Source organism: Ammodytes marinus (assembly GCF_949987685.1).
Source record: "Ammodytes marinus genome assembly, chromosome: 13".
NCBI classification, from domain to species: Eukaryota; Metazoa; Chordata; class Actinopteri; order Uranoscopiformes; family Ammodytidae; genus Ammodytes; species Ammodytes marinus.
Window position 1 is genome coordinate 24542402 of NC_137217.1, and position 14645 is coordinate 24557046.

General features: G+C 40.0%; 1 protein-coding gene across 1 annotated transcript; it reads left to right on the top strand.

Moving 5' to 3' along the window:
- Positions 1 to 2577: 2577 nt before the first annotated feature.
- On the top strand, positions 2578 to 14176 carry csf3r (colony stimulating factor 3 receptor). The gene is made up of 17 exons (XM_080039184.1): positions 2578 to 2704; positions 5037 to 5138; positions 5974 to 6048; positions 6265 to 6561; positions 7612 to 7744; positions 7833 to 7999; positions 8956 to 9125; positions 9275 to 9425; positions 9713 to 9795; positions 9916 to 10123; positions 10217 to 10405; positions 10641 to 10742; positions 10978 to 11124; positions 11211 to 11351; positions 11448 to 11544; positions 11628 to 11706; positions 13455 to 14176. The coding sequence occupies exons 3-17, from the start codon at positions 5985 to 5987 to the stop codon at positions 13935 to 13937; spliced, it is 2511 nt and encodes an 836-aa protein (XP_079895310.1). The 5' UTR covers positions 2578 to 2704; positions 5037 to 5138; positions 5974 to 5984; the 3' UTR covers positions 13938 to 14176.
- Positions 14177 to 14645: the final 469 nt, after the last annotated feature.

Consider the following 14645-nt stretch of genomic DNA (forward strand, 5'->3'; position numbering starts at 1 on the left):
GAGTGGATTGGGTGCATGTAGGGAGCAGGAGCATGAGTCTGAGCCTGTCTGACCCTCTTTCTCTCTCACCGTCTCACAGTCTCGCTCGCCCAAGCCCCGCAGGTGGAAACAGCACTGGAGTGCAAGAGGCCACGCTCCTTGGTGTACAATCAACTGTGGGGTGTGTTATCACATTAAGCATTATCTCTATCTGTGAATTTTGAATATGGCCGATGATTTTCATTAAAACTGAGTTAGAATCAATCTTGTGTGCCACGTGTGTGCAAGGAATCTGACTTCTTCTTACTGACTGACTGTTGCACTTGCACAAACATTACAGACAGAAATGTTACATTCGTGTCAACTAGCATACAGTATGGCAACACACACACATGCTCACAGCCTCCACTCACATGCTATGATAACAACAGCGACGAGGGAAGCGAAAAATAGAGCACATGTACCTTCCATGTTGCCACTTTGCAGGACATATGGTCACCCATCTGGGTGTAATGATATTGTGGGCAGCTAGGCAGCACCAGCCTGAACCGTCACTGCAGAATATACTGTAGGTTCACTTTCAGAAGTCTGTATACATTCAATTATTCAGTTGGTCCACAATTTCTTTCCAGGCTGAAATATCTCAACAGCTCAGAAATAGATTTCCACAGTGATCCTCTGACTTTTACTTTTGGTGCCACCATGGGGTTGCAACATCAGGATTATAATTGGATGGATTTCCTCGAAATTTGGTACACATGTCCATGATGTCTGATTCCAAAAAATGGAAACTTTTTGGAACATCAAAGTATACTGTTCCAGATTCAGGATGGAATTCAATTTAACATTCAAATTCATTCAGGCAACGTCTTCCAATTTGATTGCTGAGTGATGTAATAATGGATGGACTTTTTAACATAAATATAATACTTAGAGTATAGATTATATATTTTCTCATTTCTCCCACATTTTCACAGTTGTAGCCTATTTCCTTAAAATGGGTTTATGTGACAGCTCAATTTTCTCATCAAGGGTCATACACCTTTAACACACTATCTATACACTTTTGTGCATTCGAAACATTTCCAGTCCAGCTCCGGCAGATCAGGGAGTGTCCTGTATGAAATGATGCACAAATAATCTCCTGGCTCATTTTTAGGAGGTTAAAGGGCTGATCTTAAAACCCTTTCAGGATTTGAAAAATAAAATCAATTCATGCAATCTGTAATATGGACTAGTAGGATGGCATTGTTTCAATAGAATGCACTGAGCTTTAAATATTTTCAGATTTGAATGTAAGCATCCGTGATTAGGAGAAGCGGTGATTACAGCCAGTGGTTGTGATTGCAGCTAACTACAGTAATTCTCTGTGTGAGAGCAGATTGATATATAAGGGGTTATTTCCAGCAGTGACTAGGTTGGGGATAGTCACATCTCTAAATGTGAATAAGAATCTAAAGAGGAGACAGCATTCGATTAAGTATAGTACAAGAGCCGTAATCAAACCCCGCAGCGCTTCATCAGTTCAATTTAGCTTCAGGGCCCGCAGCTAATTTTACTGCTCACTGAAACGTAGCATGTAATACCCAGTGGACGGAGAGCACTTCCTTCATTACTGCTGATTAAGAAAAAAAGATCAAGCAAAAATATGTCAAGGCATGATAACCAGTTAATGTATTTTTAATTAGTGGCCTGTTTGGCTTTTTTTCTCCTGTTGATTCCCATTCAGAAACCTTACACGGCATGTGTGCCATTAATTCCTCCTCCGTGGACCTCTTGATTAACAGTTAGCTTCCATTATGTTTGTTAAGGGTGGCGGGAGTGAGTGCCCGAGTGCCAGGGATCCAGCTGTTAGATTAGAAGCTGAGTGGGTGAGCTCACCAGCTTTGCCTCGCGCACCATTTCAAATGGAAGGACTCGACCAGAGAATCATTTTACAATTTAATAAGCTAATAAACGTGATATGGCAAGTAGTTTCAAGTGCCCTTGGTGGGGTCAAGGCCCAGTTTACAATCCCATTTGAGAGCTTGTTCTATTACTATGTCGACAAAGGCTGCGGATAGGCTCGGAGAGGGAGATGACAGTTTTTTTAAAGGCAGCCTCTGTGATACAGCAGATATGTTACTTTAAAGGTCACACTGAACACAGAGGGGTCAGCCGCCTGTACTAGACTTATTGCATTCTTCAAGACGGGCGCCTGGAGTCATATTGTAGGGCTTTTGACAGCCGACATATTAACACCTTGTGGGGAAAGACCATCACATATAATGAAATGCTTCAGGTACCCTCACACAAAGCAAAGGCTAGACACCTAACTTGTTCAGAGATTGACATTTAATTGCTTCAAATTGAGGTGTAAGGGCTGGTCTCAACACTCCATCAGCAATCACAAAGTAACAATAAATAGTGATTGAGTTTGTTCTAGAATTGATACATTTTAGTTAAACCATTCAACTCCTGTTCTTTCAAGAAAATCATTGAATTTCACACGTTGCACTTTTTTTTTCTCCCCATAACAGGGGCCCCATCAGTCACGGTTTTCTTCCTGTAAAAAAAGTGAAGTTTCACAAATTCAAAACAAGGACATCACTGTGGCTGGTGCTGGTTGGCTAACACACACGTAGGTCCTTCAATCTGAGTTGCTTTGAGACGCACTGTTTCATCTGCTGCTATCAGGGCTGATGAGAGCCTCTCGTCTTTCTGCTTCGGCTGCAGCTGCTGTGCGGTGAGTGGCGAGCCTCTCTGATGGCTCCTTTATCTTCACATCAAGCGATTTACAGGCTCTTTCATTTTGATACTCGTGCCAGATTGAAAAGGGAAACTTCACAAAACTTGTTTCTGAATGACACTGGTTCAGACAGTAGCGCTATATTGTGATCCAACTGACAGACCACTCAATGTTATTTCAATTTTCTTTTCTTTTTTTTTGGCTTTTGGCCACTCTGTATTGTACGTGTGCCATTTATCATCCTTTATAATTCCCTGTCTAATAATGCCAGTGCATTTTTCTAATGCACATGAAATACTTCACAGAGATGATGGTCTTCAGAATACTGAGATAAGATATGAGCCATACATTTTTAAAATAAAAATGATTAAAGAGTTTTAAGATGGAAAAGAAATGTAGTGCTTTTTCTGCTGTATACTTATGCCAACAGTCATTTTGTAAGTTGTGTTGGCTGTTTCTAATTGTGAAATACTTCCAAGTGTGGAAGTAGCTTTAGTGTGGGTTAAGCTATGGAAAACATGTTTACGTTCTGGTCCTCGATTTAAAAAAAAAGAGGATGTGAAACAGATTAATTTCCTCCTTCTAGGCTTCTTGGACTTTTACAACTGCTGATCCAACAAGTCATATGTCTGAGTTTGAAGGTCCTATGATACATAAGTGTCTACATATAAATGATTTGACTTTCTTTAACACACAAAAAAATCTAAATTCCTTCATTTAAATCTAAGTGTTTCATAGTTTTAGAAATAAGACCAAAAAGGGGAAATTGTGGCAAGGGGTGTCATCATACTCTGTGTCAAGGATGTTGCTTAATCCTGAAAGTGGGTGTTTTGTAACCCCAACAGCAAAGGGAAAGGAAACATACGGTGTGTTTAGCTAAATTAATCTCTACCCGTAGCCACATGACCCATTGGGACACACAAATACATCCAGATATCATATTTCTCATGAACACATTAGTGCCATAACTGTCCAGTATACGTAAATAGACAGCACCCTACATGTGTCTTCATTTTAAGCAGATCAAATCGGGTTTGCTGATAAAATATACATTTAAAATTTAAAAACATGTCTCTTCTCCCCTTCACTCTCGCTATCTTTCTCTCGAGTACCTTTTGCCAGAGCCATAGCTAATAACCTTCTTTTTTTTGGTAAGCAGGTATGAAAAAAAGGAAAGCAGGGGGAGGAATGGAGGCCTTTATACATGCACCCTGCTGATTAGAAAGGGGGAAAAATGTGATTGCTTTAGTGCTGACTCCACCAAATACTAGGTTATTGTGGACCTAGGGGCAACGATCTGTGAGTTTGACTGATCATTACAAAGTATTAAAGTTAAACCTCCTTGTCCTATGAAGTTGCTTTCAATTTGACAGTCCAGGAATAAAATGTTTGCCCAAAGGGTAGAGACTTGTTCCAGACCAGAAATACCGGGATTAGTGCAAATCTAATACCAAATCATCTCTAGGCTATATTGTCCTTTAGCTTCAATAAAATAAGTTTTTTTGACAACAACAATGGCATAAGGAACAATGGCGGTCAAATCCCTGAATGTCTCACCAGAATCAGTCTGGGAGAGCCACGCCGAATGGAACAATACTTCAGGAAGTTTCCCAATGCCGTGGTCTCAGTTACTGGCTCTGAGTTCATGTGTGCATATGTGTGCACATATGTGTGCGTGTGTTTGCATGTGTTTGAACATCTACGTCAACAATGTCTGTGTGAAATCTGTCTGCGGTGAAGAAATCAATGGGGGTCATTTACCACACTGTCACATGAGAGCTCCCTGCTGCTGAGTTCTACGTAGCATTTAATCATTTACATTAGAAATGTATGTGTACCACGTAAAAATGAATTGCTAATACTATCCATTTTGACATGAAATAAGGATTGACTACTTTAATGGCACCTCAACGGCTCTTGATTGTAATACTTTTATTCAGCTGCACCTCAACTTTTTTTCATAATCAAGTAATGTAATGATGGCTTTTCATAAAAAGTTTTGTCCATAAAAATTGTAATTGAAAATGTCCCCCAGAGGCCTCAACATCCTCAGTTTTAGAAGCACTAACAAACAAAAAATTAAATAAAATGTGTGTGGTTCCTCATGTGAAAGGAAGGCATGTGCCTGTGTGTATTCCATCTAAAACATGAACACTCTTTTTGTATCTTATTATGGCAACCACATGAAAATGATATGAAAGTTGGGGTTTTTGACACAAGTAAAATGGTGTTCAACATTATGAAAAATTCACATGCGCTTTTTTTATGACTTATAAAGGTATTGCTTTCAGAATTAAAAATTATCTACTTTGTCTTTCACCCCATACAGCACAGAGGGACACAGAAACCCATGAAGGCATGTCTGTGCCTTCTTGGTGCTGATTTGTGAGACGGAAAACCAGAGTTCAGTGAATTTTAAACTTGTGTAATGGTGAGTATTTATATATATATATATATATAAAAAACAGTCCTCAAAAGTTATTTCAAGTTCATGACACTTGTGCTTGTAATGTGAGGTCCCAACTGCTTCTCATATTACTGAAGGAGGCTGTTGAGTTAATATCCAAATGACAATATGCCGGAGATGTGCTCCCATCTGCTTTGCTTACAAGCTCCTCTGCTCATTATACATGACCAATCAGCTATGGAGCTCATGCCCATTAAAGCTGGTTACCTTGGCAATTACAATCTTCCTGTCTGCTTAGAGAAGTATTATCCCTCTAATAGAATGGAGAGAGTGAGAGAGGGAAGGTGGTACAGTTTGTACTGATAGTGTGCATACCTATTTATTCTGTCTACTGGGAATTTAAATTTAATTTTGTGACAGCTAGCAGAGCTTTAAATGTCACCTCCTTTTGCATTAATGTGGACCCAAGCTGTCATGACTGTTGATTTTCATATTTGCCAGTTTCGTGTCAGTGTATGGGTTTGTTCTGAATGTGCTCTGCAAACACCTTACACAGACAACACTGCAGATTTTTTCTACTATTGTGTCAGGAATCCGTGGGTGCATTCTCTAGCTCTTCTCTTTTTGTATTGAAATATTATGCATTATGGAGATCACATCCTTGTTCACATCAGCCTGCCACTTGAAGGAGCACTTCGATGGTGTCTTTTGAAGCAACCGAGGTTGTCACTCTCAATAGCTCAACTCACAAAACGCAGCATGACGCCTCAAAAGGAATGGCAGTTTAAATATTGTTTGGATAGGGCATGAACGTTTTTCATTTAAGAGAGTAATGCTTTTCATTTTGGCTGCCTAACAGGTTTCATCATCATGATATCCACATGGGCGTCAGTGATTGTCATGCTGGTGGCGTTTGTGAATGTAGCCAGAAACGGTGAGTGTGTGTAGACTGAGAAAGCAAATCTAAATGGAAATACCTTACCATCAGTTAGGTAGACAATTGTTATCGCACATTTGCATTATTTGCCTTGGAGATTCAGTATTGCTAAATACAATGCTTTGGTACTTTTCTTTAACAAGAGTACTCTTACATTTGCAATTCATCTCTATTCAACGTGCCACATTTCAACACATTTTTTCTCAATGTTAGAGGATGACCTACAGCCGTGTGCAAGGCTCCAGACATCCAGTTCAGTGGTGCCTTTGGGGTCCCCTGTCAGAGCCACCTGTGTCATCAGAGAAGGGTGCCCTCTGGTGACTGGACAAGATGTTCATATAGTGTGGCGTCTAGGCGAACACTTTCTACCAAGCAGCCCAGTGGCCAACGCCAGCGGCAGGATTTCTGAGGTTGTTATACCGAGCTTCAATCACACCAGGGCGTTCCTCACCTGCTGTGTCCAGGCCTCCTCTGTTCAAGTAGTGGGAGGAGTGGAGATCAGAGCCGGATGTGAGTTCTCAACTTCCTGTACTTGTTTCGTTGATAATAACATTCACTTAAAGCTACAGTTTGTTCATGTGAATATCAGAACCAAAAACACTTCCCTTTTTTAAAGGTTCGGTGTGTAGAATGTATTGGCCTTTTTTGCAAAACAGACTTGGTAAAAATGGAATATAATATTCATGAGTATGTTTTAATTAATGTATAATTGCTTGAAAATAAAGTTTTTTTTTCTTCGTTTATTTCCGTAGATTTAGCCTTTTATATCTACATAGGAGCGGGTCCCCCCCTACATAGAGGCTGCCATTTTGCCATTATTCTACAGTAGCACAAAAAAGACAAACTTAATGGCGATATGAATTTTTATTGTGGGTTCCTGGGGAAATGCACCTGTTGGAAGACCAAGAAGAAGTACTATGAATGAATAACTAAATACATCTTCACCTCATCACTTGATATTGTGGAAAGACTTGAGGCAGTGGTACATAATGCCATCTTTAGTAACTAGATTATTTTCCTTGAAGGCCACTAAATATTCAAATGTTTCACACTGAAAGATGGTGGTAACTTTTTTCCCCTTTTTTTATAACTACACTTTTATTTGAGCTGTTTCTAAACTTTTTTTGCCCAGGCACACATTAAATAAAATGTTTCCACCCATTCATTTCCTAAGAGATGCTTTGTAACAGATTTAACCACAACCTGGTTTCCATTTGAAGTACACCGCTTTTTCTCAAAATACAATAAATAGAAATACAACGATAAAAATTACAACTTAAACTTAATGAAGAAAAATGAACAAATATCAATCCTACACACTGTAATACAAATACCCACTTGATTCTTATATGACGCATAGTTCCTGCTTCATTGTAGATAGATCCAGCACTACTCCAACATAACCTCTGGTGCCAGTGGATCAAGTTAATCCAATTTTATTTCCAATATGACAAATCACTATTTGAAACAGGGCAATCCACAGGCTAGCTTTTTTATTTCCATAAAAACTCTATAAAAAATTTAAAAACCCTCACTTTTTTTCTTTCTTTTCATCTATAGATCCACCAACAGCACCACATGCCCTCAGCTGTCAGACAAACCTTACCACCCCTACCACCCTGACCTGTAGCTGGGACCCTGGGCAGCAGGAAACCCACCTTCTCACAAAATACACCCTCCACACACTGATATGGTAATATTCTGTCAGGAATGTTTGAAATGTCATTAACTAAACATGTCTGCGAGGTTGCACAACTGAGTTTATAATTTCCTCATTTCAGGGATTCAAACGAGAATCACACTTACGAGCTGCCGCCAGGAGTCCACAGCTATACCATTCCTCGCGCTGGCTTTGTCCTGTTCTCCAAAATGGAAATTTATGTGAAGGCAGTTAATGAACTGGGAGAGGCAACTTCAGTACCTATCATTTTGGAACCTGTCAGTGCAGGTGAGAAATATAGAACAAATGCATTGATTCAATGTTTTCTTTGATTTGTTTTCCTATTGTGGGAAATCAAAACCCATCACCAGGCAGTAATCCTTTATTTATTGAAAGTATTAAATTGCCCTGAGCAATCTGCAAAGGGGAGCTTTAATGATTTTACACATCAAAGTCTGTTTACAGGTCTTGGGTATAAAGGGTTTTATGGCTCCGGAAACAGGTGTACGAAGTCTGATAAATGTTTGGCCTTAAAACTGATATTTGAAGGTGCAGAGTTTCGGTATAGCCCACTTCTCACCTGTACTTCAGCCTAACTCAAGGCTTCACTTGCCTCTAGTAGTAAAACACACACATATCTTTATCAAACCGACATTTGGTATGTTGCATAGTGGGTAATGCAGGTGCTAGGTGAGTCAACTAAACTAAACTGCTGTTTCAATGGTTCCTTCATTATATGATGTAACCATAACAGTCAGGTCCTCAAGGGAATAATAATAATAACAAATATAATCATTTTCAAACGGCCAATATTTGAAAAACCAAGATGGCAACACTGTCGGCTGGTTTGAAAGTATTTCCAGAAACCTCATCCTTTGAACCTTCTGGATCAAGAAATATTACGTACAGTGCACAATCAAAAATGTTTTCATCCTATTTACAAATATGTCACCAACCCAGGAAGCTGGAAAAAGACATCTCTGTTGTAGATTAGGAAATGGATATATCATTTAGACATTGGGTTAAAAATCTATAATATGAAAATAGTTTTTAAGCAGATGGAATACTTTTTATCCAGACTCAGGAAATACCATCAGACCAGTACGAATGACCTTCTGAAACTTGGGTTCAATCTAGTGGGAACGTTTTTTGCACAGATAAGCCAACTTCAAAGAATTGTGAGGAAAAAAAAAGTAGTACATCTAATTTACATCAGGGGTTTCTGCTTTGTTTTTTAATTCCAGCTAAGTTTGACCCACCAACGATTCTGATGTTTCAAGCGTTGCCTAAAAGATACGGCTGCCTAACCCTGAGCTGGAGCTTATCTCAGGACCAGGCCTGGATGCGTGGATACCGCCTGAACTTGGAAGTCCGACTTAAGACTGCTGACAGCAGCCAATGGAGTGAACAACCAGTGAGTAATATTCATTTCAGTATCAGTATAAACAAAAAAAAAATGATAAAGTTTTGATACAGTATCTACAAGCAGCCAAACAGTGGAATATCCTGCCTTATACCTTGACTTATATCTGTATGGTTTATGTTATCTGGGACATATGTTAGATCCCGGTGAGTGGCTTTAGACCCACCAGGCCTGTGCAGCAGTGTCGTCTCCTCCATGGGACTCGGTATCTGGCCCAGATTAGAGTGAGATACAAGCAGAGCCCCTGGAGTGATTGGAGCAGCAGCCAGTCTGGAGTCACCTTGGAGAGTGGTAGGGCTCAAATCAATTCAGAGTGACACAATCAGTCACTCGAAAAGTCTCCAATCTATTACCTGTTCTTCCATTTCCCGGTCTTTTCAATATATGCAAATGTCATGTTCTACATCTCCATTGCTTTGCACTATGGCACAGGCTGAATTGATGTATTGAGTTCTGCCGCCCATTCTGGCAGAGAATCCATAGACCTGTCTTGTATAGAAAAGTTTTATTTTTTAGAAAGAGCGAGAAGAGCAGTGCTTGACGAGGCACTAAGCTGACAGCCATCTCTTTCTTTTCAGCTCCCACTGGAAGACTAGACTCGTGGATGAGGGTATCAGGGGATCCCATGCACAAACAACTCAACATACACTTGTTTTGGAAGGTACACACATCACACGTGTTGCTTGACACCTGTCACAAACTGATGTGTTTTTTGTTACAGCTCTGGTTGAGTGTGAGGTCTGCCTTCAAAATCGCTTTTTTTTTTCTTTTTCTCTCGCAGCCATCCAAACAATTCCACGCCAACGGCCATAATGTGTCATACGTTGTGTCGGTGCAAAAACTGCCAGGTGAAAAGGGAAAGGTGTGCTCCACAATGGAAAATTATTGTTCTTTCCAGCTTCCCAGGAGAGCAAAGAAAGTGTATATGAGTGCTGTTAATGCGGCAGGGAAATCCCCACCCACTGAAGTCAGGATTTACCTAGCTAAAGGTAAACATTGTCATCTTAAAAAACCTGCTTTAACCGGTTTGAAAAATAACTCAGGTATACCCACAATGAGTATGCTTATTTGTCTGTCTGTAGCTCCTACAGTGATATCAGACGTCATAGTCACCTCTCTTGATGACAGATCCCTACTGGTCAAGTGGGGAAGCTTGGTTTCCTCCACTCTCACTGGCTTTGTGGTGGAATGGACACCTTTGCTGGAGACAGACCTCTCTCTCACCCAGTTTGAAAAAACTGACAGAAACATCACAAGCCTTGTGATAACAGGTATGTGTTATAGTATTTGTAACGCAGGTTTAAGAATCCATGTCCTTCTTATTTTAGTCTCCTTTTATGTGGTTTTCCTAATCCGGTGTTCCCTCCTCCACTGCGTGAATATACGCTCTTGTGAAATTTTCCTCTTTTCTTCTTTTTTATTCTCTGCTGTGCGTGACGTGGCTGTACACAGTGTTGGGAGCTTATGGGCACTGATACACTCTAACCTCTTCACTCTCATCAATAGGCAGCTTTGAGCCCTACAAGCCCTATGGGATCTCTGTGTATCCAAGGTTTAAGGATGGGATAGGCCTTCCTCAGACAGTTACTGCCTACTCGAGACAAAGGGGTAAGTCACCGAAGACACAAAAGAGGATCGCACAAAGAGCAGGCAGAGGTGTGAAAGTCAGGCTGCTTTAACTTTGAAGATGTGAAATTGTCAATCATTCTGAAAAAGCCGATGCATGATGGAATAATGCCCTCTTGTGGATGGAAATGAATAATTACTTTTGCCAGCCTGAATATCTCAATCATGAGCTTCCTATAGTTGTAATAATGACTAATAACGATATTTCATTTTAAAGCTCCTTCCATGATTCCAAAAATGACAATTAGAAAGGCTTGGGACTCACGTGTTGAGCTTACCTGGGATGAAATACCATTTGACCAAAGGAACGGCATTATCCAGAACTACAAAGTCTTCTACTGGGCTGAGAAAGGACCGGTTAATGGTAGGTTAAAGACCTCAATTTTACTCTCCTAAATCTTTTTATTTATTTACTTGCAATGCTGTCATTATGTCTGAATTTTATTTCAGTTGTGAATGCTGACCCTAAAGACAGGAGGGTGGTCCTGAAGGACCTCAACAGTGTGTATCTCTATGAAGCATTCCTGGCGGTTAGCTCATATGGTGGGAGCCTGAATGGATCAGCAATCCATTTCAAAACTGAGCCCTTCGGTTGGTATCTTGGTTTTCTATGAACAGATAGATCAAGAGAATGTGTCTCACAGCTGGATATATATTAATTGACTAAATGTGTTTCTTTCTTTTCAGATGCGGTTGCTGTTGTGACCATTGTCATTGTGTCTGGATTTGGATTGTCATTGTTGATTATCTTCATAGTCGTGACTTGTTCCTCCAACCAAAAAAAGTGAGATCATTGCAAACGCTGTGTTGATGTTTAACTGTGGCGCTGATGAGTTTTTATTCTCAACCATTTCTTTTCTTTTGCAGGCTAAAGGGCCGTTTCTGGCCAGTTGTTCCAGATCCGGCGAATAGCAGCATTAAGAGATGGACGTCAGAATCATCCCAGGTTTGGAAAATGAATGTCTGCTAATTAAAATGGTTGAATGAAATAACCCATTTTAGGTTAAAGCTGCCCAAAACTCAAAATGTTCATATTAAAAATGTATCAAATTACTATGTGTAATGTGAAATAGGGCCCAACCGATATATCGGCCGGCTGATTTAATCGGCCGATTATAGCACATCTCCGAAAAATCGGCATCGGCAAAATGGCCGCCGATTTTTTTGCCGATTTTTTATTTTATTTTTTTATTCCAGCAATCATGTTGAGTGAGATGCATTGCTGCCCCGGAGGTAGCCTTATAGCATATTAACAGCAGCAGCAGGTGTGTTGTAATACATTGGATTAATTCACACTTGACAGTTCCCCCTGACACCAATAGCAGAGTCATTGGTCATCTCTTGACTGTTAATAGTAGTTGATATTACTATAGTTATAGAATTTATAGTGCTTTATTGGAGGTCATTCAAAGACACTTTACATCAAACACATATAAAATCATACTTATAGAAAAAGAAAACAAAATACAGACAAATTAAACATAAGGTTTGGAGTGGAGTCTGGTGTAATTATGCTTTCTGAAAGCGGTGAGTTTTGAGTTGACTTTTGAATGAGTTTATTTAGTCTGAGATGCTGATGTTTGGAGGGAGGGAGTTCCAGAGGGTTGGGTGCAGTTACATAAAATGCTTAATGTCTGAGTTTAAAAATGCGTCATGTCAGGGGCGCTCCGGTGGTGTAGTGGATAGAGCGCGTACCATATTGGCTCCGGCCTTCGTTGCAGTGGGTGCAGGTCATCCCCCCCCTCTCTCTCTGTCTCCCCATTTCAACTCTGTACTATCAAATAAAGCTTGAAAAATGCCAAAGAATTATAAAAAAAATGCGTCATGTCACTTGAGACATATTTGTAACACTTTATATTTCAATAAATAAAAAGTTCCTGTACACCTATTGACAGTAACAAGTATTTATATATATTTAAGGGTTCAAAAAAGTAAATTTTTTCAATATATATGTATGGGATTTAAAAAAATAATAATAATCGGCCGATTTAATCGTTATCGTAATTTTTCTCAGAAAATAATCGGCATCGGCATCGGCATTGGCACCCAAAAATCCATATCGGTCGGGCCCTAATGTGAAAGGGATCGCTCAACGTGGTGAACCTGCAGAGAGTGTTCACGCACTATGCTGTTATATACTTTTTTGGTATAGTCTTCTAAAACCTCTTTTTTCCATCTGCAGCAGACAGCCGTTTTGAGCAAAAATACTATGAACACAAATTAGAAGTTAGGGGGATGCTCGTGGTGTAGTTTAGTGTTTAGAGTATCCCTCCCTCGGTCCTCATCGCAGCAGACCTTCATCTTCAATCTCTGCATGTCCCCCTTATACTCCATTTCAACTCTCTCCAAAATCTGTTAAATGAATTGAAAATGACCAAAACTAATTAAAAAAAATATATATTAGAAGTTAGAGACTAGCAAAGATAAGAGGATGGTTCATAATGGACTTTGGTATTGGCCATGAACATGACTAAATTATGAATAATAATGTTCTAAAAACAAGCAACTGTTTGCTAACTGATCTGCCAACATGTTAATCAGTTTAGTGTTTACAGTTTGTTACACTGCCCCCAAGTGGTCAACAAAGCCATTAATGCTGCTTCAACAAAAAATATATGCAGGACAAAGTACTAGGCCTATGTCGCTTACTGATAAAATACCTTGATGACTTATTGTTTTCCCTTTCTTTCCCAGGATACCCACCTTGCATCAGACAGTGAGGAACCCAATCCAATATACCTGTCCCACCTCAGCTTCCTGGACCTCCCTGTGAAACTAAGTAAAGAGGACGATGACCTGTGGTTAAACCATGCAGAGGCCACCAGTGACCTGGGAGAGTCCATTTGTGGTTCACCATGCAGCCCGGGCTACTCTGGCTCCAACAGCGACTCGGTTCCTTATGCCACTGTGATCTTCCCTGGTCCGTGCAGCAGCCCTACATCCAAAGGGCCTTGTGTCTACCTGCGTTCTGAGTCCACACAGCCTCTCCTGGAGACCCAAGAATCCTTCAGTCCAAGGTGCTACCAGAACATGGCAACGGACGGGATGCAGAGAGACCAGTGTTTTTTTGGGCCGTCCCATGATTGTGTACCCGCAGAAGAGGTGGACCCGGACATTCTGTGGGACGACTTTCCTTTTCTACGAGCTTTAGCCATGAATGATACTGAAAATGACTAAAGCCATAATTACTCGCCTGCTTATATAGAGTAACCGCTTTGCCATATGATCATGTAGATGTGAGTTTGTGGAATGAGCTGATTGTGATCATTTAATCCAGAGTAACATTAAGATGCAAATTCATGCTAAATCTAATCCTACAAATCATTTTGATATGTAATGAGTATGATGTCCTTGATTTGATTGTATCACACGCTGTAGATATGTCATCTCTTTACAAAAATAAACCGTTTTACTGAGGAAAGAATCAATATTGTTGTGTGTTGTATGCTATCCTTATCAAATATGCTTAAAACTGTTTTTGTTATCTCTTGCTTGTCATAAAGGTTGTTCTCTAGAGCTAATAAGCATGATTCGATTTAGGACAAGGATATTCAGTGAACACTGACAGCACAAATCTCAGCCATGGCTCAAAAGTGACCTGGGTGCTTTCAGGTAATGTGAGACACTTTTTAATGGAGTTGGAACCTACCGTCCACTGTTATTCAACCTAATGTAATAAAATAGGTCATCATAAAACACCACTACAGTCAAATACAATGTAGGCCTAGGTGTTTAACCAAAAGCACCATCATGACGTGTTCTTTTTTTCTCTGGTAAGTGGGTCACATAATTCTATGAATAGAATATACTCTGAAATGTCATTGTAACCCCACCTGCTTTACACATCCGCTTAGTTGTAGGACTAATTGATGGTGAACATAAATG